This window comes from Phaethon aethereus (genome assembly GCF_964289735.1).
Source record: "Phaethon aethereus genome assembly, chromosome: 17".
Classification (NCBI taxonomy): domain Eukaryota; kingdom Metazoa; phylum Chordata; class Aves; order Phaethontiformes; family Phaethontidae; genus Phaethon; species Phaethon aethereus.
This window is the reverse complement of record NC_138593.1, coordinates 11,916,487-11,943,519: the sequence shown is the minus strand read 5'-3', so window position 1 is coordinate 11,943,519 and position 27,033 is coordinate 11,916,487. Positions and strand designations below refer to the sequence as shown.

The following is a 27,033-nucleotide window of genomic DNA, read 5'->3' as shown; positions in this document are numbered from 1 at the left end:
CTTGCTACCACAGGTCCGGACAGGGATTGGTAATCTGTCACACAGCGCTGCTTTGAGGTGAATAGCATAGGTATGCACAAAGCCTGCCCCAGAGCTCCGAGAGCAAAGAGCTGGCTTTTCTCAGAGCAAGATACGAAGAGCTTACTCCTTGCTGCTGCTGGCTGAGAGAATTTTGGCTGTAATGCATGTGCGTCTGCTCCTCGGGGCTGTTACAGAACAGAACTGCTGAAAGTGCAGAACACAAACGAGTTTTGCAGCATTAAGTAAGGAGCTCTTACCAGGAGCCGCCCCCAGACAGCAGTAACCTGGCTAGGCGTGGGTAGGGCCAGGCTTTCCTTTGAGAAAAAGGTTTATTTACAGGTGAAGCCAGAAGTTTTTGTCAGTTTACAAACTCAGCCAATGTTGCAGAGTTGGAGCACTGAGATGGGTGAATCAGGTCATACAGAAATTATAAAGAAACGGGGAAGGAGAGAAGCCACAGCTACACTTTTCAAGGACGTTGTATTTTTTGCCCCACAATGCTCCAAAGGTACATGAAATGGGTTACAAGGCAGACTACTGGGAATGGAGCGGGGGAGCCTGAACTAGAATCCTTTCTTGGGAAACAACAGTTACAGTAATGAGGCGTTGCTTCCCCCTGCGGTCTATAGATATTTTACATCATATATAAAGCTCACAATCTCTTCATGTGAACTCCCAACAGACTAAAGGAAGAGACGAGCTGTTCTGGGCTGTCATAATTAAATACACACACGTGAGAAATCCTTAACTCTTCCTGGGGAGCCACGTGCTCCTTGGCCCGTCCTCCAACATGAATGAGGAGCTGCCTGGAGCCTGCATCCCCTTTTGAAGCACCTACCTTCCTCGGAGCACAGCGGGACAGGGCTCAACCTCGCAATTTCACACAGTCTCAGCCTTCCAAGTTTAAGCAGTGTATAAAACGTTTTACCAGACTCTGCTGAAATTACTGTAGCGTTGCTTTCACATCAGAATAGTCTCCTCTGCTAGTCTTTTCTGACAGGGTTATCTATAAGAAAAATAGCACAAGTTACTTTGATTTTAAATTAAATTATTTTGCCTAAGTTGAGAGCCTTCATACACACAGACCTGGCAACAGCCACACATTCAGGTCGTGTTGGGGATCTTGGAAAGCATGAAAAATACCAAATTTGCAAGACATCCTGAAGTAAAAAAGCAAAGTACCTGTAAGAATTAACAGCAAGAAGAAATGGAATAGAGGTAAGAAAACGTGACAGTGTTGTAACTTTAATTAAGAATGCAGTTTACTACTGTTAGCTAAAAATTAATTTCAAATTCCACTCACTCACCACTTGTATAAAAAGAAATGTATACTTGGGAGCCTTCCCTCCAGTTGCCCCTCCAAGGAGGTCAGTACTGAGCTCGGGAAGCGACCCACCTGTATGTATTTCCTAATTGCCTCAATGACTTCTCCCCCTTCTCTCACAGAACGTACTGTACTTCCACGCTCAAGACCAGAAACGTTCATCTCGGCAAAAACCTTCTGAATGTCACAGGACTGAAACTGCAGCGCTGGCCAGCCTGGTGTGCTCCCCAGCCTCCGCTGGCAGCACCGTACGGCCTCGCAGCCAGGCTGGGCACAGATTTGACAGGTTGTTCCCAACCGGCCCATATAGACACAGAGTGACCAGCTTGCATTTCTAGCATACTTTACCCATACTGGCTGGGCAGACAACCCCAGGTCATTTCTGAACCCATAATGTTTGCAAGATTAAGTGTGACCTCAGGGAAATTTCAAAATACGAGCTAAAATTTCTAAGCTGACTAGTCTCAAAGCCGCAGCAGAAAACCAACTCCAGAACTGTTAACAGGTTTGTACATTACAATTCTGGTCCGTTCCCCGACACCTTTGCTATAAACATGCTCTAGTCTAGTCACTTTTTTGCCAGTATCCTTTTACTTTCCTACAAGAAGGCTTATGTTAGTCAAACAGTTATTAAAATACTTCTTTCTGACAACTTTTCAGAAGAAAGGGCTTGGTGATCTCACTGCAGGACTTTGTGTCAAGCAGTTTATTAAGGAAGTCAACGTTAGGAAGGCATGAACAACCATACCAGACGCTGCAGGGACAGGAAATCAACAGACCCAAAGCAGCTTGTGCAGTTTGATCCTCGCGCTGAGAAGACACGTCGTCGGCCAGACTGAAGAAACGGGGACAAAAGGTGTGTCTGTAGAGTGCCCAGTGGTTGAGCAGTGAGGTAGGAATCTGTTTCTAACCCACCGAATGTGGAGGTGGTTCTAGATGGGAGAGCTGCGGGACAAAGCTTTACAGCTTTAACTTACTCAAACTAGGAGCATGCTCTTCCTTCTGCGAATGTAATAGCTTTGCATTTAGAACAGTTACGCTTCAGTTAACCTCTGCAAAGCGCCAAAATCCTTTTCCCGCAGGTGGTGGCTGCGGTTCCGCACTGAAGGGGCAGCAAACACCCTTCACTCCACTTTTCCTCACCTGGCAGCTGCGAGCTTCCAGCGGGGCAGCCAGCTCAGTGCAGCAGGCACTACCTGTGGATTCAGAAACAAAGTGTTGCAGTTACAGCTCAGTCTCTTACCTCAGTGCAAGTCAGAAGGTCACACACTGGGCAGGAGGGCAGTAGAGCTTAAAAAGGAAGGCCAAGATTTTTCTGGAAAGCTGAATTAATTCTCATTAAGCATTTGTCAATTAGCACTTCTAGAACTTTTTCCAGAATCCTTTTTAAGTGTAGAAGATCATTCGTAGGCACGCTTTCCTGGCAGGGACTAAACAATGCCACTGCAAAACAGAGAAAGACCTTTTATTTTAATTCCAAAGGCCGGAGGGAACTGCTGAGATGCTGAAAGCACCTGAGATGTGCATTACTGTCAGATGGTGGAAGGGCTGGGAAGATAAAGCAAGTAGCAAAATGGATTTAAAGATGTTACTCCACTGCTTGGAACCTCGGCGTTAAAAAAAAGACCACAAAAAAGTGTCTTCCTTCTTTCTGTGAATACCCTCCTCAATATTTTATTCACCTTAAGTTTGAGGTGCGTAGCTGAAAACTGATGTCTCTTTTGTCCCAAGCTGACTGCAAATCTGGGACCTAACACCTGCTATGAACAGAAAAAGCAGATTTTTAATTAAACACTGTTTACTTCATTAAAACGTGACAGTTACCTGACAACGAGCATTGCAGGCACATGCTAGAGGAAAGATATGACCGGGGGTGGGGGTGGAATATTAAAAAATAAAAGTCACAGTATCCCCTCTGCCACACATGTCCATGCAGACTTGAAAAATCTTAGAGTCACCCGCCCCCCAAAGGGCTGTGCTGCTTCCTACTGTTTTTTCAGATGTTTTACCTGTCTTGGAGATCTGCTACAAGCAGCTCAGAAGCAGTCAGCCCCTCTGCCTGCAAGCAGTGACAGACCTGCCTGAGAACAGAAGGCGGCATTAATTAATGACAGCGTACACACGTGGCTGGACAAAAGTTTCTACCACACTAAAAATACGCTCTTCTTTTAACATCTGATGGAGCAGAAGGGATCAGACGTTTCACTGAAGCTTCCTTACCTGTTGGAATGAAACCGTACCCCAAAGTAATGCTACTGTTCAGTCAGGTTCAGCCTTAAACATTCCTGTTCTCCCTCCAGTCAACTAACAGTCATCAACATCTATCCAACTAAGAAGAGCTGTAAGCTTTCAGGAGAGTTCCCAAAACCCAATTTGGCAGAGTATTTTAAAGGACAAAAGTTCTAGTTACCTCAGGGAAGCCTTTCAGTGAATAAAAATAACAGAACTGGAACGGCTGGTTTAAAAAAATAAAATAAAATCCACATTTTAACAGGCTACAGGTACAAAGCAGTCAACACACAAACTCCAACCAGTCACAACAGTAAAGGACAGTTTTCTTTTTTCTTTTTTTTTTTTTTTTCTTTAAGGGGCAGGGGCATGGAAAAAATACAGCACACTAATGAAACAAAATGCAAAAAATACAAAAAAATAGAAAATAGAAAAAATGTATTTACAAGTGATACATTACTATGATCAGAAAGCACAGAGACAATCGCTGCTATAATACATGCACTGGGTCAAGAAGGAACTACTAAAAACCTGCAAGGGAGCTGTGTTAAAAAAAAAAAAAAAAGAAAATTTTTTAAAAAGAAAAGAAAAAATAAAAAAAGACACCCTCCCACCCCCTCCCCCCTCAAATGAACATGTTGGGTTTCAACTTTTTTCTTCCCTAGTTTGCTACATTGATCAAAATCAAATATCCCCTAAAGTCCATGAGTACAATCAGTACAAATACTACACTTGGTTTTAAACTGCAGGTTCAGTTGTAGGAGGGGGAAAAAAACAGCAGCTCATTGTAGATCCATATACAAGAAAGCCATAGTAAACTGCTCTACATGCTAAAAATTACAGCAAGCCCCTGTCTGCTACATAGCATGATCTTCGCAGGTTTTCCTTTTTATTTATTCATATATATATCTATATGTGTGTATATATATATGTATAAAAATCGTGCCCTTTTTCACTGCAACATGACATCTGGGTGGAAATGTAACTTGTTACAACAAATTTTTATATGTATACTGCAAGAAGTCACTCAATGTCTGTGGATTTAATAAGTAACCTCACACCACAGGAAATATTTAATAAATCAAAAAAAACCAATATTGTAACAGAAGACCTTCTGTCTCAGTTCTTTTCAAAACCGAAGTCCAGCAGGAAACTGGTCCCAATGTCCACGAGGGGTTCTCTGAAGAAGCTGCAGTTTGCTCAACTGTTTTTTTCTTTTAGTGTTCACAAGTTTTTGAACGACTTCAAGCCGTTTTCAGTTTCAAGTTTGTCTCTTCCTCTCTCACAAAGGTAATAGTCTGGTACTAATCCACCTGAGTGAGGAAAAGAGGAAAGTGGCTGCAGTTGCACAAAGGGTCCCCAATTCCACATCTGCAGGGAGATACGGAGTCACATGGAGCTCCAGGATCTTAGCTTTTTTTTTTTTTTTCCTTTTCCTCCTTTTCATACAAAGTCCTCTCATACAAGTCCCGTAACTGGTACCTTCCCAAGTACCAGCCAGTCCAGCTTTAGGAGACGACAAAGCCACAAGTTAAAGTGAAAAGGACCAAGGCAGAAGTTCAGGTCACTTTATCTGTTCCATCATACTTCCAGGAAACGGGAGCTGCTGGACTTGGAGTGGAAAGGCTCAGACCACATGCGACGTAGATCGCCCTAGGCAGGAAAACAGCAGAAGGACCATGCCCTCAGAAACTTTGAAGTCCATTTAGAATTCAGATTTTAAAATGCATATATAATTGCAAGCATGTCTTAAAGCAAATCTATTCTTCACCTGTTTTGCAAATGACAATAAAGACAGTAAAGAAAAAAAAAAAAATCCTTTCCTTGTCAGGCCAGAATGTCTGATTTTGGCAGCAGTTCTACCTAAAATGGGGGTCTGATGGGAAGGAAATATTATGCAGGTGGACAATTCTGCCCTTTCTTACACCCCACTCTGCAGAGCACTAGATGAGTCTTTCAACAACAGCCCTGTAACAGGAAAAGCTACATTTTAAAATTGCAGTTCAGAACAGGTGACTGGAAAGACGTTAAACAAGGATCTGCCGCTCCAATCTCTGTCTGACCTTTCTGCATGCATTCTTTCATCACAAGCTGGGCAAGGACAAATTCTCTTATTTAATTAAAACAGCATTTAATAGTTCAGAATTTGGTTAATTTATAGTTACTGGTACTTTACGTACATAAATTATCTTCTATTTCAGGAACCCATCTCTCGGCTACTCAGTCTTCCAGAATGAAGATTCACCCCAGCAGCGGCGGTACCTTAGCTCTGGGCCAGGGCTGGTAAGGAGGAGTAAGGACACGCGTCGTCCTCACAAGAGCTGCTGCCCATTGCAAGAACACTGAACCCGCTTCCCGCTGACCCCCAGAGCCTCCTGCTGTGAATATATAATCCTGTCTTACCTTTAAATAGGCCATGGTGAGGAGCGGCAATAAAGTAAATGGTACCAAATAGAGCAGGGCAGGCTGGGCTGCCCGGTGAATACGAGAAGCTACTGTTGCAGTTAATAGACCTGTAAAAGAAAAAAGTGACTATAAATATCTTTAGTTTGCATAGGGATGTTCTGACCATTTCATCCACATGTCTCCCCCACCATTTTAAGAGACAGGCTGTGGAAAAGTTAACTTATCTGTGCTTGGCTTTCCCTAAAAAGATTTAAAACAAACAAAACAGTGAAAAATTTTTCTATGTTAATACTAGGCTGTGTTGAGCCACTTGCTCCAGTTTTGAATCTCAAAGACTAAGCTAAGAAAAACTCAAACAAAAGACAACAAAAGGCGAAGGAAAGGAAGTTGAATGCAGCACACTGAAGTGCTCCTCCAGTGCCGGCACCTCTTGAGAGTGTCAGTCTGAGGCCCCCCGAGCCTGCGACACGGGGGGCTGCGCGGAATGATTGTACACACCAGGAATGATTTTCCTGGATATTCGCCCGAAGGGAACATAGGGGGAAAAGGAGGAGGAAGACTCTTGGTAGGAAATGATCTTTCCTCTTCATTATCAGGAGTGCAGGAGGTCAGGATATGCACACACACATCCTGACCTTAGGGGAAAATCTATTTTATGTTAGGGAGGAGAGGGATGGCTACACCAAATTATAAACAGCATTCCAGTTGTGACTATTTACGATTTTCTGTATGTACCAAAATGCCACAGGATCATAAGCATTAACAGTAGAATACAAAAAGACAGGAATTATCTAGACAAACTACCTCGATGTACTCTTGCACACCACCATTCATCTAGAAACTCCCATATTTTTCCCATAACCCAGGTATGAACTATGACACATTCTATGCTAGCAAAGCAAAGTATAAAAAAGTTGCTAATAAAAATACAGTGATAATCCTTTCCGTCTTCTAAATAAAATACAACCAAAAAAACAAATCCTAAAAAGAAAACCATAAAAGGGTTTTCTCCCGACACCATGCCAATGAAACACAAAGAGAGGAGGATTAAAAAAAGAACCAAGCATTCTCTCAAAGCCTCTTTACACTTGCTTTCAGCATCTTTTAAACCTACTACAGTAATCCCGCTTCTGCTCACTGAGCAGCTATCCATATTAAACTAATGACTCACCTACAAAATATCCAATAAGTGTGCAGTGAAAGTAAGAGACCTTCTGCATACGTCCAGAGATGTTCCCTGGTCCTGGGGCACCACAGGAATCGCTGCTGGCTTGCTTTTTGTAGTTATCGTAACGCAGGACAAAGCAGAGCAGAAGACCCGGCATCACAATATCTCCGATCCCCAGCATGGAGAAGTGGCTGCCTGTGGAACTAGAGAGCAACTGAAATTGGCTTCATGCCCAAGAGACAAGGCGGCAAGCTCCTGACTCCTCCACTTTGGTTTTCAGCTTCATTTTGCACATCCCTTCTTTCTGCCGGCAAACTTCTATGAGTAGGAGCTAAATGCTGGCCCCTAAGATTTTTTCCTCAGTGGTTTCACCACCACCTCAGCTCAGTTTTAAACATACCCATTTTGACAGCAATGACATGTTGCTCCAAACCAGTTTATTTCTAGTAGCGTTTAAGCTGCTTTTGCTCTTAACTCACTCAGTGAAACAGATCCATCAACTCAGTATTTCAATCTTGTCTCTTCTAAGCATTGATGGGAGGTACCAGCTGACAATTTAATCAAACGGTTTGATTAACATTGCCAGACGCTGCACCTTCAGTCCCGCTTACATAGATCACCTTTATACAAGGCAGTACATCAATTCACAGACTTATCGGATCCTTGGCCTTATTCAGACAAAACACGTAGAAAACTGTAGTCTGACGAGATTCCCAGAAAAGAGCCAACTGCTAAGTAGATTAAGAACTAAAATTGTCCATGATCTTAAATCCAAGATCTTGAAAACGAAGCCAAATTATCAAAAAGTTGACAAAATGAACAATTTTGGTTTTATCATCGCAGACAATCAACTTTTAATCTCTGTAATTTCAGCATCCCAACATCTAAAGAAACAAGAATAGAGTAAAACTGCCAACATAACCTGCCGCATAACTGCTGACATTCTGGAGCTTGCTGCCCCATCAGGCCTATGTGTATCTGCTTCAAAACCCGAGATGTCAGGGAACCCCCACAGTAGACACATGCGAAATAATCTCCCTCTAGCACAGCACTGACCTGGTAAGCCGTCCTTGCTTAGATCAGTTTCTAACTCCCTTCCCAATCACTTGCAATTATGCAGTAATCAAGACTGTTCTGATGTTATAATAAACCTCACGTCTTCTGCTTTTAAGTATTAGGTCATAAATCCTACAATAGCAATCATTAAACTGTAGAACTCACACATAGGTCGAAAAGCGTATCCTGTTCCAAACAGGCCACCTTTCAATCTAATTAGGATCATTTCTGCAGGCTGCGAGACAGCAAATGCAAAGTGTCCAATCCTCACCACTCACAATACATGTTTTTATCTTGAAGAGGGAGTAACTAAACAGGGAACTAAGTTGCTATTTTCCAATAGAATTAGTGCTACTAGAAAGTACAGGGCAGGAAAACTCTGATATAACACAGTAAGAGAACTGCTGATTTTACCTTGGAAATACAAGTTTACCAGGCAGCGACAGACGGGGAACATCTCTACCCACATTTGGTCCCAGGTGAAGTTTCCGGGATAAAACGTCAAGGGGATTATCAGCTGGTTGTGTGGCCACTTTCACCATAACATTGCTGTTAAAGATGTAGGCAGAAAAAAAGACCTACGGAGCAAGGCAGTCATCAGAAATTACAAACCACAGTTATAGAGCAACTCAAAGCTGAATGCATTTTTGCTTATTCAAGAAAAGAAAGCATATTGTCCACATTCTCAATATACGTACATCGTATTATGATGACAAAAGGCAAAATGTATTTCAAAAATTCAGATAATATTTTGTTGGTTTGTTTTTTTTTTTAACACTATTAATCCTCAAGACTAACTGGAATATACTTTCTGATATCAAGAAATTATCAGTATCTTGAGATCCTTTGGCAAAGGATCAGTCCGGACTACAAGGAGGCAGTCCAGGCCTACAAAGGCAGGTAACAGGATACTGAAAATACAAGAAAGCTTGAAAGCAGAGAAGAGACAGCTCACTCATAAACGGGATGATGCAACACTTGTTTCAAACAAGCTCTTACACTACAGCTCATCACACTAGGAAACTGACTGCCAGAGCTGTCAGCAAGCGCTTCCCTGAATCGGCGCTCGGTGTTACGCAAAGGTAAAGCAAAATCCTTTCAGTATTACAAAATATATTCTGTCAGGTTTCTTGTAAAAGTGCGGTAAGATTTTATGCCAACCTTGCTGGCTGTAAATCAGTCTGCATTCCTGTTTTGTGGATTTTGCTGCTAATCAGAAGTTGGCACGTGCGTACTGTGCAAGCGTGGATAAGGCTTTGTGTTTACTTGGAAATGCTTGTTCTGATCTTCAAAATTTGAGGTCCAATTTTTCTTTTTTAAATAATACACCAAAGTGGAAATATTCTAATCACGTTTCTGCTTTTGTCAGCTAATTAGCAAGGAAATCATTCTGTATCCTGCTGCAGACTTTAATGTTTCAGAATGGAGCAGTGAAGCTGATGATCTGGCTTTGCCAGATTTCATCAACTTCATACTAGTACATTTCATGTCAAAGTGGCCCAAGGCCAGTGACAAATCCAAAGCATAAAAACAGTTTTAGCGAAACCAAACCAAACACTTACCCAAAAGACATCATAAATTAGTAACCCAGAGAGTAGCAAGCAGGAAACCTTCAGGCTCGGCAGCCGAACAAAGGCTATCATTGCAACACACAGGCCCATAGCCAGAGCTACAAAATGCAAGCACATAATTAGTTCATTAAAAATAGCAAAACAAATTAAAAAAAACAACCCCAAGCCAATACCTCCCCCCAAAAACACCCCAAAGAAGTCTCTGTTTGCACCTGTGCAGCACTGCATGCACTAGATGACAGTCTGCAATTTCCAGATAGTGAAATTCTTCTTACCAGAGTTAAGAAAAGTCAACGTACATTCAGCAGCCAGCTGGGAACATGCTCCCATGGAAGCAGAAATCCTTCGGGCACAACTGCCTATTCCACTCAACTTCCACTACCCACCACAAAGAAATGTTTTCATGTCTTGTGCCCTAGAGACTCTCCCCTGTAAAACACTGACTACGCAGTTAAAAACAGAAGCAACAAAACAACTTTGAACTCTCTGTGCCCCAAACATAAACCTCTACTTTTACACTATTAGGAGGTTTTCTAGTAAACGCATAAAATAAAACCCTTGACACTTAATTCAGAAATAGCATGGTTACGTGACATGTTAGATGATGGTATGACAAAAACCCACTCAAATAACCTTCTACTTGGGCAAGATTGTGCAAGACTGCCCGAGCACTAACTATGAAATATTATTATTTAGATATGCAGGGATTTCCCAATAACAAAAATCTATGCAAAAGCCTACCTTCTAATGTTTTTTCCAAAAGTTTTTTCCTAACCCCTCTCCCAAGGGTGAGTTTTCAGCCAAATCAACAAGCTGAACAACATGCTGCAGCTCAGATCTTAGTTTTCCATGCAGACAAAATTCCCCTTGGAACAGAACATGTTACACACACAAAAAAAAAAAAAAATTTCCCAGTCTTCAGTTTTCTGTGATTTCCTGCTTTTTTTAAGACTAGCCTTAGCTACCAAAGATACTCAGCTGACAATCAAATATATTTCAACTGGTTACAAGCAAATCCCTAAAGAGATACTTAAAATAAAAAAAAAACCAAAAACCCACCCTTCAAAAGTAACTTAACTTTCATCTATGATATCAGTATATTTACAAGGAATAATGGACCAGATTACACTTAAGTATGCAGACATTTGTAAACAAAATGTATTAGTGTCTAACATGACACAGAATTTGTAAAAAGTTAAAATCCTGTTTTGACCAACTGAAACCGCAGGGAAAATGGATTCATTACGGGTATGCCCACCAGCACGACAACTTAACTAGGCCAAAATTTGCAAGTTAACACTCTACGCTATCATTATGCAACTGTAGAACCGCTTTACGCTTGCATTTCACCTGCAAGATGAGGAATTCTTCCATCAAAACACTAAGGAAACATTTCCATACAGATTCAGGGGAGAAAAGTGCCAGCGATCGCCTGCCAGTGTGGCTGCTTGCAGTGCCCAGGGGCTGCATCCCGGCAATGACTTCCCCAAACCCACCTTATCTTTTGCGAACTGACGAGCGTCGCACAACACTACATGTCACAGCTGCCAGTTTTAATGAAGTAGTGGGATTACTCAGATAAAAATGTACCCTAAATCATGCTGCATAACTGTAACTAGCTATACAATGTAAGCAAGTTACAGAGGTTTAAAGAATTTCTCACTGCTTTGCTGTGTCAAGAACTGCACTCAGTAATTCAATATAGCCTTCAGTTACAGACTTCCTCTGGCAGAAGAGCAAATACAAGGGAACAGTCTGTCTTAAATCAAAGAGGTTTCTCTAAAGCCAATGTTAATAATAGCTCAAGCAAGCCTATATTTAGGAGAGGATTTCCAGGTTATAATTAACTGGAAGTAGAAATATTCTAACCAGTGTGAAGTTCTATCTATTGTTCTATCACTGAAATGAACCCAGGCACACGTGCAAGACACTTTCATCAAACTAAGCAAATACCAGGTAGAAAAGGAGATGGAAAAAAGTCCCGCAGATGACAGTGAAATACACATGCTAATAATTACGCAGTTTTGCAACTGCTTTAAGAAATATTGGTAAATTTAAAAAACAGAAGAGAAGCAAGAATGCTCGAGAGCAAGCACGAGTAATACAGGCGGAAGCGCAGACAAACCACCAACAGCTTCTCTAAACGGAGGCCAGCTTCCTTTTCCAATGAAAAGGTCCAGAAATCATAGGAGAAAGAGTCTCATCCATACCCAAGCTCGTGGATGGTGTTGACAAGCTATAAAAGGCAGATCTCCACTGAAATATCCTCCAAATCAGAGAGAAAGACAGACAGACAGGCACACAAAGGGGGAAAAAAGGCAAAACAGCGATACACACAAATGGTAGCTCTGGGTTTTAAGTGCTGGGCAGCGGGTTCACAGAGCTGAGTAAGAAAGAACTAACTGAAAGGGTTAACCTTCAATTAACAGAAGTAATTAACTTTGCAGTCCCTGCAAGCACACTCCTTATGGAATAAGGATATTCTGAGGATTAAGAATATTCTTGCATATGTGATTAGACTCTCTGGGTAAAGCCTATTTTTCAGCTTTACTGCACTACTGCATCCAGAACAGATGAAACCACCGAGGTGCTGGTGGGGTGGTGTCTGGTTTATAAAGCATTATGCGAGCTGGCAAGGCGTAAACTTCCCCTGCAGGCCACCAGCTGACCTTTGAAAGAAACAGGTAGCAAAGTTCTATTCTAATCATGTTCCTATAAAAGTCTCAAAAGTGTATTTTGAAGAGTGGGAATAAGAACAGACGTCATGAAGTAGCCTGTGCCTAACTGCCGCAGCAGTTAAGGTCTGCAGCGGTTCCCGGGGTATCCGTGACCATTCAGCTATAGACAGACACTGCATACACCTACAGCGTTCCCATTTTGTATCTCCAGCTATGTCCGCTATTTAGGAAAGCTTTTAACCGGGCTTTACCAGGAAGGACATAGTGTCCATCCTTGATGATTCTGTCATCAAACAAGCTGCTCCGAGAAATAAGCATTTCAAGACCTATAAATGTACATTATCACATGCCAGAACAACCCTCTGGAGACAGTATCTGCTCGTTCTACCCTGTAAAATGTCCCTGGCTTTAGAAACAGCTCAATCAACTACTGGGCAGACGGGGGAATTGTAGTATTTGAGCAATGAAGACTGTTCTGGCAAGAGCTGCCATACTTCGATTTTGTAAGGACTGAAAATTACCATGAAGTATTTCCCATCCTTTTTACCCAGCTCTGAAGTAGAAATACGCTGTCACAAAGAGAGACTCAACCGCACAACAAACAAACCACACACACAAAAATGGAGGTGTACTGTTAAGAACAAACGCCCGCTCCACTTCTCCCTCCAGCTGCTGGCCCAGGCGATGTGAAGCACGTTCACAACATCTGTTTCATTTTCTGCCGACAGCGAAACAGAAGATCATTCCCGTGCGAGCGGGGAGGAGGAGCCCGATCACAGCACACCCAGCGGCTGGCAGGCGCTGGCTTAAAGATGAGCAAGTGCTCCACTTGCATATATTACCGAGCCGTACTTACTGCCCACATTTCCCTCTGAACAAGATTAACTGGGGTCTCAAGTATCCAGTTACAGAGAAGCAAAGGGTAAAGGCAGAGATGATGGGATCCCGCTTGCAGCAGTATAGTAAGAGTAAAACTGCAGAGTCGGTTTCCCCGGCGAAGGCCAATAAATGCTGCTCCCTGTTCAATGTCACTGACAAACACTGACTTAACTGGATTTGAACAAATGACAGGAGGCGTACCTATAGAGTACAAGCTCTCTTAATATAAGCTACGTAAAATACCCCAAAGCTAGACAGTCATTCACAAAAAAATCAACACACTTCAGCAAATCATAAACAACCACCAAGAGAAATAAAACCCAGAAACCACTCTGCACCAGTAGTTCAGTACTCTGCAGATTAATTACCTCAAAGACCACTATTTCAGACTGAAGAGCTCACAAAAATAGCTATTTTTAAGTAAATGCTTCTGTCGATATCTCAGCATAGGCAAGTCTTTTCAGATTTTGTCAAAATCCACATCTGACACTCCATTTAGCTTTGTAGCTACTGCAGATCAAAAATCACCCTTGATTTCATGGTGGGCTACTCTGCTTAACACAAAACAAACTTCCTCTGCATTTTTTCATTTAGAATCTGGGTATTTTAAAAGGTTATTCCATCACATACAACAGGTGGAACTTTTAAATGCAGCAAAAAGCATGAATATAATGCCTGCATACAAAACTGCCTATATACAAAAGAAATAATCAAGGTGCCATGACAGGTTTCGGTGCTACGGACCTTCTGCTGCTGCTATCTCATCTAGGATGAGCTGGAAAGCTGATGGGATGTATGTTTTCTATGGCAACAAGCAATTTCAAGGGCAGGTAATGTTGTCCCAGCTATTTTTCCTCCAGCAATCACAACCTCGGGGTGCCATTTCACAAGATGTCCTAAGCCAATTTAGCTGCCTGACGCTACTGAGAAGCAGAGGTCCTGCTCCTGGCTACCCCTTCATCCCTTTGCTATCATATCCACTCCATCCTCTCAGATCCCATCACGCTGCTGCTTACCTTTTGCCAAATATAGCACATACCTGACTGCACAATAATCCAATTCATCTCACTGCAGCAGCAGAAAAACAGCCTGGCAAAAAAAGAGTACGCTGCCATTCTACTGAGCTGAATCAGTTTACCATGTGATTAAATGACTGCCAGAGCTAGCACAAGAGATTTGGAAAGCAGGAGGGGAGGAGGAAAACTCCTTTTCGGAACAGTAAGCAGTGAATTCAGTTCAACCAGCATGAAAAAAAAATAATAAATCACACCTTCAAGCCAACTGGATGCCTGCCACAGCTTCACTCCTCTCACCATCCTAACTGGCAAGCATCAAAGAGATCAAAGACAACCAGCTACTGTGAACTGTCTCACAACGAACTATTTGATCATCTGAACCGAAACACAACAAGATGCACGGCAAAAATTAACCAGATTGTTAAGATCAAGTGATGATTCATAAACAACCACTGTCCCCACACACCTTTAACTAAATCTGGCAACTTACCCTACACCACACAGGTGCAGAATCTTTCACGAGTGTTCTGGCACTTCTTTGGAAGCTTTTACAAACCAGAAAAACAGGCGTCCCAAACATTACCCTGGCATGTTCCTGACAGCGGTTGTTTCAGGGAGTCTACCACACAACATTACAACTCAGCAAGCCATTAGGATTAGCGAATTTCACCAGTCATCACCAGGTGACTGGCTGCGTCAGGACAAGCACAAACCAGTAGTGAAATCCCTTAATTCACATACTCACCATCCATAAGGAGCCAGTGGCCAGTTAGGACCCAGATAAGGACGAGCATCACAGACAGAGAAAATGAGAGCAACTCAGCAGCAGTGAAACGCCCACAGCAGCCAAAGGAAATCCTAGGAACAACATATACACGTTAGCTAGAAGACTTGATGTTTCCATTTAAAGAACAGGGAATGGCTGCTATTGGAACAAGGCTCAACCGCTGATGAAAGATGCCAAGAACAACTGAAGGGAAGTTCCTTTGCCATAAATAGGTACCAAAACAGCAACAAAATAAAAGCTTTCCTCACATTCAAATAACGTGTGTAAAGCCTGCGCTGGAGAGATGGAAAAAACCCTGTAAATCCTGGCACCTCTCTTGAAATTGTTACCATGAATGCTATTTCCTGGTATCATCTATGATAGTGCTTTTTGCAACATGAACTCCAGTCACAAGGTGAAAAAAAAAAAAAAAATCTGTTTCAAAACATGACATTAACAACTGTAATTTTCACAGATGTAACTACAGTCTCTGAAAGGGCCAGCATTAAAATCCATAGTCCAGTCTTAACAAACATTAAAATCCAACACCTAATCCCAAACTCTGAAATCTCAGCCAAAATAAGCCCAGCTTCTTAAAAGCCACTGTTGGGAAATCCAGCCCTCTGCGATGGTACCGCATTTCCCAGGCGGGCAAGCCTGCATGACTTGCAGAAATCATGCCTCCCAGTTTCAAAGTGGAAACATGGCGTTGGCACAAAAAATATGCACAAACATCAGCCCTGAAGCCCTGAGGTCAATGCTCGTAACCAAAGACTCTGTTAAAGAATTCTCATTAAAAGAAATAAATACAACATACAAGAAGAGGAGCAAAAGATTGCTCAAGTCCTTACTTGTTTTGAGGTGAACAAGGCCGTGTTAAGTACTGGCACATTGGGAGCAGAAGGAAAGCGAAAGCTATTGTTGCAAGGACTAGAAAAAGAAGAAAACGTAATATTAGTACATTCAGACCTCATTTCTACGGCACACAAACAAGCTTCTCCAATTTGAAAAAGCTCTTGCAACAATGTTCTATTACCATATGCTGCAGTATTATTAAAGCAAGAGCAGCTAAAGGCTCCAAGGTTTTCTGCAGAACTCCTATTGTTAGTATGCTTTCAAACTTGAATCAAAATAAAAGCTCTCAAAGGAATGCTACACCCCATCCCCAAAACTTAAAAAAAAAGAGTCTTAAAGCTATTCATGATCATGTCAGCAAGAAAAACAGTTTTCAAATATACTGAGTCAAAAAAAAAAGAAAGAACTTACTACAAACTGGTTGTGAGATTCTTTTAAAATTCTTCAACATATGACATAGACTAAGTCAGCACAATAAAGTGTTTTTTCCCCCACTTTTAAACTCAGATAGTCAGTTTTTTCCCCCATTTCACTCGAAACTCTTTATTCATTACTGAAACACAGTACAACTTAAAATAACTTACATCCAGTGGCTGGCAACTTAAATTTGTTAAACTATGAAGTGCTTTAAGTTTTTGAAAACAGGATGATAGAGACACATAAATATCCAAATAGACTATTTCCATAAACATTCTCTTTTTTAAGGAGCATACTTATCCCACCCACGCATTTGTAAAAATGTTCAGTAACTGCTGGTATTTATAATAATTTGTCCTTCCAGTTTGGGTTTTTTTACATTAATAGCACTGAATTTGTACGAAGGCCTGTTTGAAAGGCTGAAGGGTGAGGGCGTGGAGACACAGACATGTCAGCAGCAACCAAAACTGCTGTGGCAAGAACAGACTGAAATGAAAATGGAACAGTCGGTCGGCATTTTCTGCATGCTGCAAATCAAATCTTTGTGCTGTTTTCTAGTCACTCCCTAAAAAGTTGGGGTGGTTGTTGTTGGGTTTTAAAAGGGATTTTTCTTTTTCTCTTCTCAAATGAAGAAGGTGGAAAGGAATCAAACAAACATTCTCTTTAGTGCACAGCTTAAGCCAACTGGAGAAAAGAAGTTGGTTTGGTCAAACCACATCTTTCCACCCCTCAATTCTGACCCTTCTGGCAGGAGGAAGATTTTTTTTTTTTTTTTTAAAGATAAATTCCTTTTAAAAAAAGTTAAAAAGTGTCTGTATGCAAACAGCACCATGGAAACCCACAGTTCTACCAATATTTCAGAGAGAAGGAAAGAAAAGCAGAATGGGTAGGGAGGGAATGAAGAGTGTGGCAATTGCACACGTTGAATGAGGAACCTTTCAGAGGTGCTTGGCAAAGAACGCTGCACAGCAAAACCTGCGTCCCTGTTGCCCCAAGTCCTGCACGCCTCGCTGCCTGCGTGCCCCGCTCCCTGCTCCGCCTTCACCACAGTGGAACCAGCTCTTCCACACCCCGCATCGGCCCTCTGTGCCCTTGGAATCTCTCCTTCCCCTTCCTCCCCTCCAGCTCTTCTCAGCAGGGAACCCTGCACCTCCTGCGCTGGTATCCCCAGCCGCTGCCACTCCAAAGCCGGGCTTACTGATAAGAGTATGAGAATTAAAATGTAATCACACTAATACACAGTGCCCATGAGTACCCGCTCTCAATCCCATTCCTGACTGTCCAGGCTTCCGGTCCTAAATGTTCTCTTCCTGCTCATCTCAACACCTATTACTCCATCAGCAACCCCTCGGCTTAACTCCTGTCTGCAGGCAATGCACCAACTCTTCAGCTCTGCCCTCTGCTTCGCAGCTGGTCCTGGCCGTGGGCTGTTCGCTGTACCCACCCTTGCTCCTGACTCTTCCCTGAACGGCCACTCTTCATGGGAGGAAGATAAAGAGCGATTTAAGAAACATCATCTACAATTTAGAAGCGCCCCCCACATCAGCCTCTCTAATCGACAAGGAGCATGTAAAATACACTGCTTCAGCAGACCACCGGACCGAGTCCCACAGCTCCCAAGTTCCCAACGCCAGCAGGGTCAGCATCCTGCTGTAAAGCCTCTGACGAAGCTTTGCACTTCAGAGGTTCTGGGGTCAAAGACCCCCTGGGCTTAATGACACCCTCTGATGCAAGACCAAGGAAAAAGCACAAAAGCATCATAAAACCAGCTTCAAGAATAAAGACACCCAAGTGCACCGATCCACACGGACTCAATCCTCTTAAACCTGCAACAAGCCCGAACTATCCTCTAGTTACACACCACAACTGTTACAAATAAAGTTACAAATGTCAAGGTCATTCTGGAAATAAATGGACCTATAAGCTTGACAAATTAAAATTTGTCTTTTGTCATAAATCTTCCCTTATGACATCTTCCGTATATCTGTGTATATATATTCCCTTAATATTTAGCATATAGTAGAACTTATCTGAAGTGATAGTTTATTTTTAATGGGAAAGAACGTATGTGTGATAGGTCAAAGTTATAAAAGCATTATTTGACAGACCTCTACAGGACTGTGCCTCCAGCGCTAGAGACGGGAGTCTCAAGACTCGTGGCAAGAGCAGAGATTTAGATTTCACCCACCAACAGCAGCCCTGGCTAAGAGGCTGGAGAAGATGCATAGCTCAGAAGTTAAACCACGAGGGAAAAGCCTGCATTGCGTATACACGAAACAGGAGAGGACGAGAGGTATTTAGGGGTTTAAAAATCTTCGCAGACTCAGTATGTGGACTGAGTTTTTAAAGTTTTTAAAAGCTGCTGCAAATCTGGAGCAGTAGGAAGAATCTTACTACCCCGAACAGCAGCTGGTCTCCTGAAGAACCGCAAAAAGATCAAAAGGCCAAAATTTTCAAAAAATCAAAGCCCTCGTATTTACTTAAATGACAAAATGTAAATAATAATAAACAGGATAAGAGGACTTAATTTTTGTTCTAAATTCAAGCAGTGCAAAAGAATAATACTCAAAATGCTAGCGAGACCAGAAGTACCCTTGAAAGAAAGAAAAACTGCCTAACAGCAAAACCCAAAATTAAACTAGGAAAATAAGTCTCTGGATAGGATCTCCAGAGTTACGCTATGATCCTATAAAGTACCTGAATTATGAAAATCCATATACAGTTCTAAGCACTGATTTATAAACAAGTGAACTTTATGTAAAATAATACATCCGGCATCTTCCAAAACTCTGGCAATTTATAGTTCAGTAGGGTTAGCAAATCTCTGAGTGGAAAATACATCTCAAATAATACTTGTCACTTTATTAATAGCTACAGAGACATGGAAATACAACTGTGAAACATGATGAGTTTTTTTTTTTTTAATATGTACTATGACATATAATTCTTATCAACAATATTTAATCATATCAATGCTTTCTGTTCTATTCCAATTCTTATAAAGAGAAGAAAACTTGGTCACCTGCTGTGCATATTGTAAAGACAACTTGAACTGAATCAAAGAAGAAGAACATAACTAGGAGAGACACAGACGCTCCGATCGGCAGGAACAACGCCTGGGTAGAATCAATGGTTTGAATACCTGCACAAGAAAGAAAGTGACATTTAACTCGGGCTATTTCTTACCACACGCATATCGACAGCCTGTCCTCATCGACACGATGAAGGACCCTGCCAATATACTCCCTCTCAGTGCTGGTGCAACAGACGTCTGTGCACTGCCACAGCCAAGCACAGCCGTCAGCGTGGAAACACTCCAGCTAAACTGCACGACCCCAGTGGCTGGATGTGCGCTGCAACAGCCCTGCTTTGCAGAATCCAACAACTGGAAGTTGAAAGAAAGTGTATGATTTTTTTTCTTCCCATAGGTAGAATGAATAACAAATTTTTAAAAAAACTAACATTACTTGGGGATTAAGAATCATGTAACAATTATATATTTGCTGCATTTTACACTGAGCAACATGAATGTGTTGAACAGAGCATATAAAAGTTTTATTTAACCGCTCAGCCCGAGGTAAGAGCCTGACCAACATGGGAGCTGCAGACAGTGTTAGGCTGACCGAGCCCATGCAAAGGGTGCCACAGCTTCAAATTCCACTTGGCTGAAGGCCACCATGCACTTAAATTGTATCACTGATTGCATCACCAGAGAACATCAAGCCTAACAATAAAGGGCAGTTTTCAAAAAACACCCAAGTCATTTACCTGTTTATGAAACTACCAACTCAGTTCAGCGTGCACCATAATTGCCTTTTACAACAAAAAACAACAAAAATTCACGCTCACATTTTATAGGCAGAAGCAATTTTAAACAGCACAGAGATACTAAAGCATATTATTCTGATTATTTCCCCCACCCCAACCATGCAATGTGACTACTAGGGATATTAATAACGGGACAGGACAATTTTCACTATATTTTAACATGAATTTGAATTTTTTAATTACTAACAAAACTGAGAAGACCAGGCTTTGAAAAGCCCACCTATCCCCACAAATTCTAATACTTAACCAGACTCTGTAGCTGTATTTACATTTGATTGGGGGAAAGAAACCATAAGTAGTAAACCAATTAAAAATACAATACGTACTTATACTTGTAGGGCATTAAAATAACATGTAACCTCTGAAGTAGTCACTTGATAAGAAGTATCCAAAATGTCTCCAATGAAAAATTAATAGGCTCAGACCTAGAGGAGGTCTAAAACCAGCTTAACATCACTGTGTTATCCCAAAATAATTAGACACTGCTGCATGAAGCAGGGTTTTACCAGTCCCAGGATTTTAAGGACAAGCTTTCAGGTTAAGAAGCAGAATGTGTGTGCATATGTACACACATATACACAGACATACTCATACATGTGTATATATATACACACACACTGTTTGTGTGTGTGTGCACGTGCCAGAATGTGTCTATTTTTTGATGTGGAAGAGTGCCAAGTTGTCTAAATAACAGGTTACCTACACAACTCAGTTACCAACGTACCTGAAAATGTCAAAAAACCTCAAACACGTGAAATACACTCAATTACAACTTAGTATCTGTCATGCGTATTTAACCATTTTCATAAAAGAAAAGCTAAACAATGAGCATGGAAACAATGACACTTGCACTATATGGTCACTTACTAGTTCAGGTCATGGATCTGTTATTCTTAAACATGGTAGCATAATAAATTTTAAAAATAAAAAGCAGAAGAACTCAGTCACTTGGGATGTCTGTGTTACTGAGGTCTGGTACAAAAGGGTAAAGTACAATATAGACAGTGCAGTGAAGACACAGAAATTCCTGTGTTCTAATCTGTGACTTAGATCTAGTCCCTCCTGCTTTGAGAAAGAGCATTTATTCACAGGGCCTTCAACTTCCCAAGGGAAAAAGAAAACAAAACAAAACCCCAGAAATTACATACTACAAACCACCTTGGCATATGGGAATTAGTGCCTGCAGTGTTATATGTCAAAGTTCTTCATTTCATTTCTGATCATTTTGACAGCTAATCCCCTTAATGTGCTTATTCCCCAGCCCCAGACTGTCTTCTCTTACTTCCCAGATGCCAAAAGCCTCAACTGTTCATTGCTGAATCACCAAGCACAGCAACCTCTTTGCTCTGTGTTGTCAACAGAAGCAGTGCTCTGACAACTGCAAACTCCAAGAGTCTATACTAAAAAAAAAAAAAAAAGGCAAAAAAAGCAAGAGACACATACAACATAATATATGTTAATTATTTTATAATTTTTAAGCTAGATTTCTTACTTTAAACAAAGCAACCTTAGCATCAGGGGTTTGTGCACATGGCTGCTTATATATCTCGCTCCCGTCTTCTAAACTTGCTGAAACTATTCATGCTAGAGCCTATTCTCAGAATATGGCTATATAAATTGCTGTAAGTTAAACTCAGGTGTGAATTTACAGCACATTGTGTACAGCACTTCCCCCTCTAACTGTTCACATATGTATTTTTACCTGCAAAACAGCGCACCTCAAATTGCCAAGTTGCCTGGAATCTATTTATAGATTACAGAGGGGACGATCACCATGTAGGAGCTGACAAGTTAATCCCCACTCTGAACAGATTGTGTGTAGACACATATTTTGTTGTCCATTATAAATGAGTTGCCCAAAGCCATGTGAACTCTATAATTCAACTTCTCTATTGATAAAGCTGAATCATCCTTACGGACTTACTAGCATACCACGAGATCTCTCACTGCTTACGGACTGGCTAATACATCACAGTGATAAACACTAGACAAAATAAATTACATTCCCTTCTCATAACTGTGTGGCGTTTTTTTAAAAGTAAAGCCATTTCCAGTCAAACCTGACAAATTGTGCAGCATGCAATTTCTACGCATTATGGAAATGTTACACTGATGTTTTAAACTTCGCTTCCAGGGGCATGAACTAGATAGCAGTATTAGTGCATAGCAAGGTGGCAAGTGCCTAGGCAAAACAGTTCCACCGTATTAGGTGAATCTACAACGCACGCAGATGAAACACACGGACAGATGAAGGAAAATAAGATGCAGCACACTGAAGCGATGAAAGAGAGATAAGGAGTAAAGCTGACCCTTACTGTTATTGGTGCTGTTGCCATTAAAAGACCCAGCTGCGCTGCTATTGTCTTTCTCTTTGTCTTGATTCTCAAAGTCCATGTTAAGAGACCTGCAGGAAACAAAGCAAACTTAGCAGGCAAGTTTCAAACTCCTATTCAGGCTCCTCAGCTACAGACTCATTACTGTTCTACCACAGCACCCTCAGCACCCTCTCCCTGAAAAAGCTCTTTAGTGCTGGTTATTAGACAAAACACCATACACACTGGAAATTAAAAAAAAAAAAAGAAACTAAAAAAAGGCTTGCAGTTCTGGATGAGGCACCAAATCACACAGGTTCTAACAGTGACACCACTCACCATAGTGTCTGAACTGGTAAGTGTTAACAACAAACCACAACAAAGATATTTATCTGCATTACTGGGAAGTGTAGAACATGATGGAAATGCAACAAACACTTCAATTCTCTGATGTATTTTAATTCTTTCTAAGTTCTCATTTTGATTCTTTTCATTCAAATTTAACTACTGGGTTTCATTTTTAAAACAGTATTATTTCCTTCCTCTAAATCGTGTTATGAATGGTGACCAAAACTAGCTTATAAGTAATTGTCTGCTGAATGTAAGTTCTTACTTAATTGAACAAGTATCAGCAAAGCCTAGAAGGTAACTAGATATATATTTCAGATAGAGGCAGAACAGATGACTAGAAGCAGCTCTGAATAAATAGTACAATTGATACAGTTTAATCAATCCATAGGAGCTGGCAACATTCCCCTATGTACCCAGCTCAGCTGTAACTGATTCATCTTTTCATTTTGAATAGCACTTTAAAATAAAGTTCCAAAATAACACACTATTCTACCCCTTTTGCCACAGTCCTTCGCTTTGACGCAACTTCTAAATTATATTCTAACAAATTTTGGCATAACTTTCTGAAACGGGGGAATTTCATTTAAGGTCTGTTTTGGCAAGCAATCATTTATATCGTTAAAATCTACATTGTTTTTAATAAAAATACTAGCAATCAAGTTTACCGTGATAGTTTCTCATTCTAATACATGCATGTTACCCATGATTTAGATGCATATTTATTTATTCAAATAAGCTACAGAGAACCACTAGAAGCACCGTACAGCTCCCATTGTACAGCTCCTGGCTTAAGGCTGCAGCAGCATCCAAGTATTTCAAGAAAAATTCCAGCTCAACAGGCATTAAACTCCTTTTCAAGTTTAGCTGTAACTGTGCTACGCAAAGTAAGCAAATTAATTTATCAGACGAAGAATACACCAAAATCTTCCATATAACTCTATAGGTATCAAAGTGATTTCTTTTTAGTGTGCAGGTTACCTCACGCAATGCACAGGTGAGCAATTTTGTGCTGCAGCCATACAACCTCAAATCAAGCATATATAGGTCTATAGTATCACGATAGGTGTGGTGTATTAAAGAAAGAGAGACCAAGAAGTTTCACTGTATAGAACAAAAACGAGAAAAAGGCTCTTCCAGTATAAAAACGGGTTTGTTTCTTCTGCTTCGATCATGCAAGCGCTCCCAAACAGTTGTATGAAATTAAGGCAGCTTTTGGGCTCAGGCAAAATATGAGGATGCTTCAGCCTCAGACATACAGTACTTCTACACAGATTATGGATCATCAACTGAAAAGTTATCAAAAATACAAAGAGATAATGGAGAACACTAAAATTCTAACAAATTAATCTGTTCTTCTTAGCTTGTTCTTCTAAAGATGTCTCTGCTCTACATCTTGTTTGGGGTACCTTTATCCTTCATTCACACTTCCTTTTTCCCCATTAATGCATTGTAGCCTGAAAATTTTCCTCTCAAGCTATAAAAATCCGGGAGGAGGCTGACAACCCTCCAGGACCTGATCCAAGATTCAGCCAAACAAGATAATTCTTAGTGCAGCGTTTCATTCCTCTTTGATTCAGCACAGTTTAGCAAGAACCTCACACCATCATTCTCCCAGTGGCATCGGGCAACTCATAATTTAAGGGACTGCTATCAGCAAAGAAAACTGGAAATAAACTATTAGATCTACTGCTCATAAACAACTTCATCCCCTCTCCTTTCATTGCAATAGCATCAGCAATTATTAAATTATTACCTATAAACATCCCTACCTCAAAAGTAAGCATAAATTAGGAAATTACTTTGACTTAGCAACACAGGTGCTGATCCAGGACAACTTCTGAATAATCTCCAACCGTTTTATGATTTGGCTTTTCCCTCTGCTACAAATTATCACTAACACAATTAAAGAATTGAGAAGTGATCACTAAACATCCTCCAAGAAAGTTAAAAATCATATTGTAATACAAGATAGATTCAAACTACTGGACTGCGAAGAAATAGCAAGCTGAGAAACATCTGCTTTTTTGTTCAAGTTTCTGCTGGGCTTCCAAAGGCAACATTCAGCCAGCACCTCCCATCGGGCAATAAACTGCACAGTTGTTTCTTCTGTGGGTCCTCGCAGTTCAAGTTGGTAGGATTTCTAGCACAAGGTTTGAAAGCAAGCCCAGATCGGCCTCCCACAGGGAGCTGCTCAGTAGGGTTACACTAAGGCCAGAGGAATGAGTCAGCTGCTGGCACATTACTATCATGAAGTTCAGATTCAACTATGGATCACTTCCACTGCAGTAATGCTTCAGGGAAGCCCTGCAGGAGAATATTCTTATGAAACAATGGAGAAAATATGAAAGCAAGTATGTATCTATAGAGTCGCCTGCAGATACAATATATTGAGAAGTCCCTTCTTGCTCTACTTAGTGAGGACAGCCACCCATCTTAACAGCTCTGGGACTATGAGAATTGTGGGTTGCCACAGAATTGCCAGATTTCAATTGCTCTAAATAAAAAATTAGAATCAGAATCAGTCATTGACCTGAGACAGTTTAATTCAATCAAATCTCAATGCATATTAGAGAGAGCGCGCCTAAAATATGTTGTGTGCTCTAACATTGCTACAGTGGCTTATAAAACGTTTCTGTGAGATTAAAGGGCAAGTTCCAATGCAAGATCTGGAGTGGGAATAAGAATAGGGGAAACAATAGCAGAAAGTGCACATAAAAACGTTTTCACTGCCTGCAAGGAGTAAGAGTGCCCGAGTCCTACAGCTCTGATAAGAACATCGCCCCTTCAGCAGGTATTTTACATGCACCCATTTGTGCGTGTACATGCAGACAACCTTTGTAGCATTCGGTGAGAAGGTCTGTCCAAAGCCCTTGTTCCACCCTGCCAGCACTGTGGCCATAGATGCTTATGAACTCCAAGCACAGCCTTTCTTTTTTTTTTTTTTTATTGTGAAATAGGTATCCCGATTTCCATAAATGTCAAGTCGTAAAGCCAACCATAAGGACACTGTTTGAACTAATTTCTATTTACACACATATTTTAGGTGTCCAAAGCCTAGAGATAGAAGACACCAGTTTCATCCCAGGCTTCTTGGTTTGGTTTAAAAGCAGATACTTGAACAGGTAGCTCCTGGGTTAAATCTGGCTTTACGTAAGCTGAGAGACCATGTCTGGGTATGTGATAGGATAGAAAAAGATTTAGCTGTTACCTTCCTGCAAAGTAACCCTAACATTTAAATCACAGAGAAGCACTTGGGACAAGAATAGGCGGCTGTCTTGCAAGAACCCATAGGAAACAAGCTGTTTTCAAGCTAAGCTCATCTCTTTAAAAAAAAACATAACTAACATACACTTGCACGCTCCACTTTACAGCTTGTAACGGTTTAAAGGATTATACTTGCCCTTTTGGCAGTCAATAATAAAGTATATCAAGTTCAAGGACTGAGCAACAGTCAGAATGTAAATTGGAGAGACATTCAGGAGGGCTTGAAGGTAAAACTCCTGACCCAGCACAAATGTAGGAAGGAAACGCTCATTCATCCACAGTAAGAGAAGCAGGAACTCAACTCTACAAACTGTACTTCGTCCTGGATGCAGACTTTACCCATGATCTATTAAGACATTCTTCTGAGCATCTTGGGGGGTTGGGTTTTTTTTTTAGTTTGTTTTGGTTTTGGACAAACGCTGCTTGTCTGAATAAGGACAGTGGACCAAGGCTTTCCTTTGTTCCCCTGAAAGCTCTTGCATTAGATGAGATCCACCACGCACGTGGATTTTATCCTAATGACTCACCCACCCAATTCCTTCTGATCCTATTACTGCACTTCTGTTTAAGTCACTTGCCAGCAACACCACAATAACTCTATTTGCTTTTCAGACTGAAAATCGCAAACAAAACCCACTTTCTAGAACATGATGGTTAACGAAGGAGTGCTATTTGCTTTTTGTCTTATGACAGCTCCATTTGAGACAAAGCACTTAAATCTAAATTAAGACATCATTGCTGTCATTTGAGAACAAGCACCCTAAGCTGTAACTTTCATCTTTGCGGCACGTCACTTTTCTAAGAAAATCCACCTGCTTTGCCAGAAGTTTTTATTTTACTACTTTAACAATTTCCAGATTAATATAATTTTCAAAGTTACTTGAAATTCTCA

At 41.0% G+C, this 27,033-nt stretch overlaps 1 protein-coding gene across 1 annotated transcript in view; it reads right to left on the bottom strand.

Moving 5' to 3' along the window:
• Positions 1 to 3,428: 3,428 nt before the first annotated feature.
• Positions 3,429 to 27,033, bottom strand: part of SPPL3 (signal peptide peptidase like 3) — a gene marked incomplete at its 5' end in the record, with an annotated part of 24,171 nt that continues 566 nt past the window's right edge. The window contains 9 exons of the mRNA XM_082007748.1: positions 3,429 to 5,227; positions 5,978 to 6,087; positions 7,152 to 7,351; positions 8,619 to 8,782; positions 9,767 to 9,873; positions 15,094 to 15,206; positions 15,966 to 16,044; positions 19,409 to 19,528; positions 22,530 to 22,618. Coding sequence (XP_081863874.1) covers positions 5,156 to 5,227; positions 5,978 to 6,087; positions 7,152 to 7,351; positions 8,619 to 8,782; positions 9,767 to 9,873; positions 15,094 to 15,206; positions 15,966 to 16,044; positions 19,409 to 19,528; positions 22,530 to 22,618 — 1,054 coding nt within the window. The 3' untranslated portion in view covers positions 3,429 to 5,155. The remainder of the gene's footprint in view (positions 5,228 to 5,977; positions 6,088 to 7,151; positions 7,352 to 8,618; positions 8,783 to 9,766; positions 9,874 to 15,093; positions 15,207 to 15,965; positions 16,045 to 19,408; positions 19,529 to 22,529; positions 22,619 to 27,033) is intronic.